The following is a 3,165-nucleotide window of genomic DNA, read 5'->3' as shown; positions in this document are numbered from 1 at the left end:
TCAAAACTGCAATTTAGGTGTTTTTTTTTAAACAAAAATTTATTAAGTCTCCAGACCACCTCTGCAACCATCTGCAGCGGGAGAGGTGGACCAAATGGCTGCAGACAGTAATAAGAAGCGTGTTTATTTTTTAACATCTGCATGCTCTGCAGACATTAAAAATTTAAAATAAACTTATTTTATATACCAAAAATAGTTTTTTAATACCAAAAATTTAATAATGTATGACATTTCAGCAATATTTTATGATATTTCAGCAAAATATAATGATATTTCAGCAAAAAAATTATAATTCTTTTTCAACAACATATAATCAATATTAATCACGATTTCAGCAAGAAAAAAAAAGAAGAGATTGAAAGAGGCAATACAAGTACTACTCCAAACAGAACACGCACATAAGTTTTTTACTCCGAAGACTTTTGAAAAACAAGCAACTGCGAGATGAAAAATATTGTACGTGTGCTGCGCCGCGTGACAATAAGAAGTCTGAAAAGATTTTTTACAAAAAAACATAGAGCACCTTACTCGTGTTATCAAAATATATAGGGCGTGTTCGGCACGAAGCGTTTGGGAGCGTTTGAGAACTTCTAGCTTATAGCGTTTGACAAAATGTTCCGTTTTAAACACAAAGTCTTGTTTGACACTACAAGCTTCTAACGTTTTGTTTAAACAAAACGCTTCAAATCCAAATGCTACTTAATGTAACGTTTAACAAAACGCTCAGGGGCGGACCTAGGGGTGGTCCACGGTGGCACCGGCAACCCCTAACTTTTCCGGCCGCAGTGGAAAAATGTTCAAAAATTTTCGAAAATTTTATTTTTTCTACTACCGTGCAACCCCTACTGTAAAATCCTGCGTTCGCCCATGAAAACGCTACAAACTACAAATTACCCGCTACCTGTTACAAGCTACCCGCTAACAGCTAATTTTGCCGAACACGTCCATAATGTATATGAGAGTATAGTAGAGAAGCCACACGGTAGCAATGGAGGACTAGAGAGCAGCGGAACGTAGATACGTTGAACCAATCGTACAACCAAAGCACCCTCTATCTCACGTGGCACCTACAAAAATCCACGTCAAGATTATGATGACAGAATTGAGTGCTATTCTCGCTAGATCTGATGGTCCTCCTCATCATCCAACTCAATCACACACACATCTCACACTCCCTTTTCACCTCGATTAAATCACACACTACTGTGCGTTACTGTGTGTTTTTGTGCCTCTACTCACAGGTCTACAGGTCTATCATCCCATTATAAAACCCTACCTTCTTTCAATCTTGTGTTCATTCAGTAATATTCAACTGTTAATGGGTGAGGTCTGTTCATGTCCATATGAATTCGTTTCATCTTTTTTTATATAAAAAACGAGTTTTCACATGTGGGTCTTGATAAAAATGAAAGTTTTTTGATGTGGGTGTTGTTTTATTGTTGTTGTTCAGGAGATACAGAAGCCGGAGGAGGCGAAGAAGCCTGAGGAAGAAACAAAACCGGCCGCCGGAGATGAGAAAAAGGGAGAGGATTCAAAAGAACCGCCAACACCTCCGCCGCCGCAAGAGGTAGTTTTGAGAGTCTTTATGCATTGTGAAGGCTGTGCTAGAAAAGTCCGGCGATGTCTTAAAGGCTTTGAGGGTTTGTATTCGCTTTTACCCTTCTTCTTAGTTTCTTGATTTTGTATTCAGTTCCTTTTATTCAGAAAATTAATTGAAACAGGCGTTGAAGATGTTGTTACGGATTGTAAGACTCATAAGGTTGTAGTGAAGGGAGAAAAAGCAGATCCAGTGAAGGTTTTAGAAAGAGTCCAGAAAAAGAGTCACCGGAAAGTCGAGCTTCTGTCGCCGATCCCGACACCGGAGGCGGAGGAGCCCAAGAAGCCTGAACAAGAAGAACCTGCAAAATCGGAAGAAAAGAAAGATGAGGTTAATTAATTAATTTGTTTTAATATTGATTAAATTGATTTAATTTTGTGAGTTTTCTTGAAACTTTTTCTTTTTTTCCGTTTAAATGCAGCAGCCATCGGTTATTTCAGTAGTTTTGAAAGTACACATGCATTGTGAAGCTTGTGCTCAAGAGATCAGAAAACGTATTCTCAAGATGAAGGGTAAATTTTTCAAAAAATAAACAGAAAAACACCTTTTTTTAGAAAACTAGAATCTTGTTGGACTTTTCTCTTTATTTATTGAATCTATAGAAAAAAATATTAATTTAAATTCCTTTGTAATTTTTAACAACTCAATATACTTGTATTCATCTATCACAATCTGTATATTCCCTTATTTGTACTGTTTTGTTCTTCGTTTCCAAGTCAAAAAATCTCATAATCTTGGATTTACTCAAGAATATCTCAACAACTCCTCTCCCTAAATATAATTTGACTTTGGATTTTTGTGGGTATGATTGCAGGGGTGGAAAGTGTAGTGCCGGATCTAAAGAGCTCACAGGTGGAGGTGAAAGGGACTTTTCCGGCGGCGGAGTTGGTTGATTACGTGCACAAAAGAACAGGGAAAATCGCCGTGATCGTGAAGCAAGATCCGGAGCCAAAGAAAGAGGAAGACGCTAACGGTAAAGATGAGAAAAAGGGTGGCGACGGCGGTGGTGAGAAGAAAGAAGAGAAGAAAGCTGATGAAGGTGGTGAGAAGCAAGAAGCAACGGCGAAACCAGAGGACGCGGCGGCGGCGGTGTTGGAGCTGAGGAAGAATGAATACTACTATTATCAGCCAGCAAATTACCAGTTATACCCTCCACGATACGCCGCAGAGGCGGCCTATGCATACCCACCAGCTCCAGAAATGTTCAGTGACGAAAACCCCAATGCGTGCAGTGTAATGTAAATAATGAAGGGGTAAAATTGGAAAAGCACATGGGAACAAGCTATGGCCATGGTTCTTCGAGCTTTTGTAAAAGTGTCTGCAGGAAGAAGCTGTAGAATTTTGTGAAACCTTTTTAAATTTTAGAAAAAATAATATTTGTTAACAAGATGCATATATTATTTTAAAACAATATTTGTGTAGAGCAACTTCGTGAACATGTTTTACAAGATGATTGTGGGTTGTATTTTGTGGACAATTACCAAATAGACCGTTTTCAAAGTAGTCAAAATGATGAAACGTGCTTAACTTGATATTTATGATTATTTTTAATATTTGGGTCCTACATT

The 3,165-nt window shown here is 38.1% G+C and overlaps 1 protein-coding gene across 3 annotated transcripts; it reads left to right on the top strand.

The window, feature by feature from the left end:
* The first annotated feature begins 1,115 nt into the window (after positions 1-1,115).
* LOC145115047 (heavy metal-associated isoprenylated plant protein 7-like) lies at positions 1,116-3,107 on the top strand. Of its 3 annotated transcripts, none has more exons than XM_079051192.1 (5): positions 1,116-1,327; positions 1,451-1,640; positions 1,722-1,927; positions 2,022-2,109; positions 2,412-3,107. In XM_079051192.1, the coding sequence occupies exons 1-5, from the start codon at positions 1,319-1,321 to the stop codon at positions 2,837-2,839; spliced, it is 921 nt and encodes a 306-aa protein (XP_078907318.1). In that variant the 5' UTR covers positions 1,116-1,318; the 3' UTR covers positions 2,840-3,107. The 3 variants fall into 3 exon arrangements, with proteins under 3 accessions (XP_078907318.1, XP_078907317.1, XP_078907319.1); XM_079051191.1 differs by having other exon boundaries at positions 1,118-1,327; positions 2,019-2,109; XM_079051193.1 differs by having other exon boundaries at positions 1,119-1,322; positions 2,019-2,109.
* The last annotated feature ends 58 nt before the right edge of the window (positions 3,108-3,165 follow it).

This window comes from Lactuca virosa, chromosome 5, assembly GCF_052849685.1.
Source record: "Lactuca virosa cultivar CGN04683 chromosome 5, Lactuca_virosa_CGN04683_v6, whole genome shotgun sequence".
NCBI classification, from domain to species: Eukaryota; Viridiplantae; Streptophyta; class Magnoliopsida; order Asterales; family Asteraceae; genus Lactuca; species Lactuca virosa.
The sequence above is the reverse complement of the archived record's forward strand: the minus strand, read 5'-3'. Positions and strand labels throughout refer to the sequence as shown.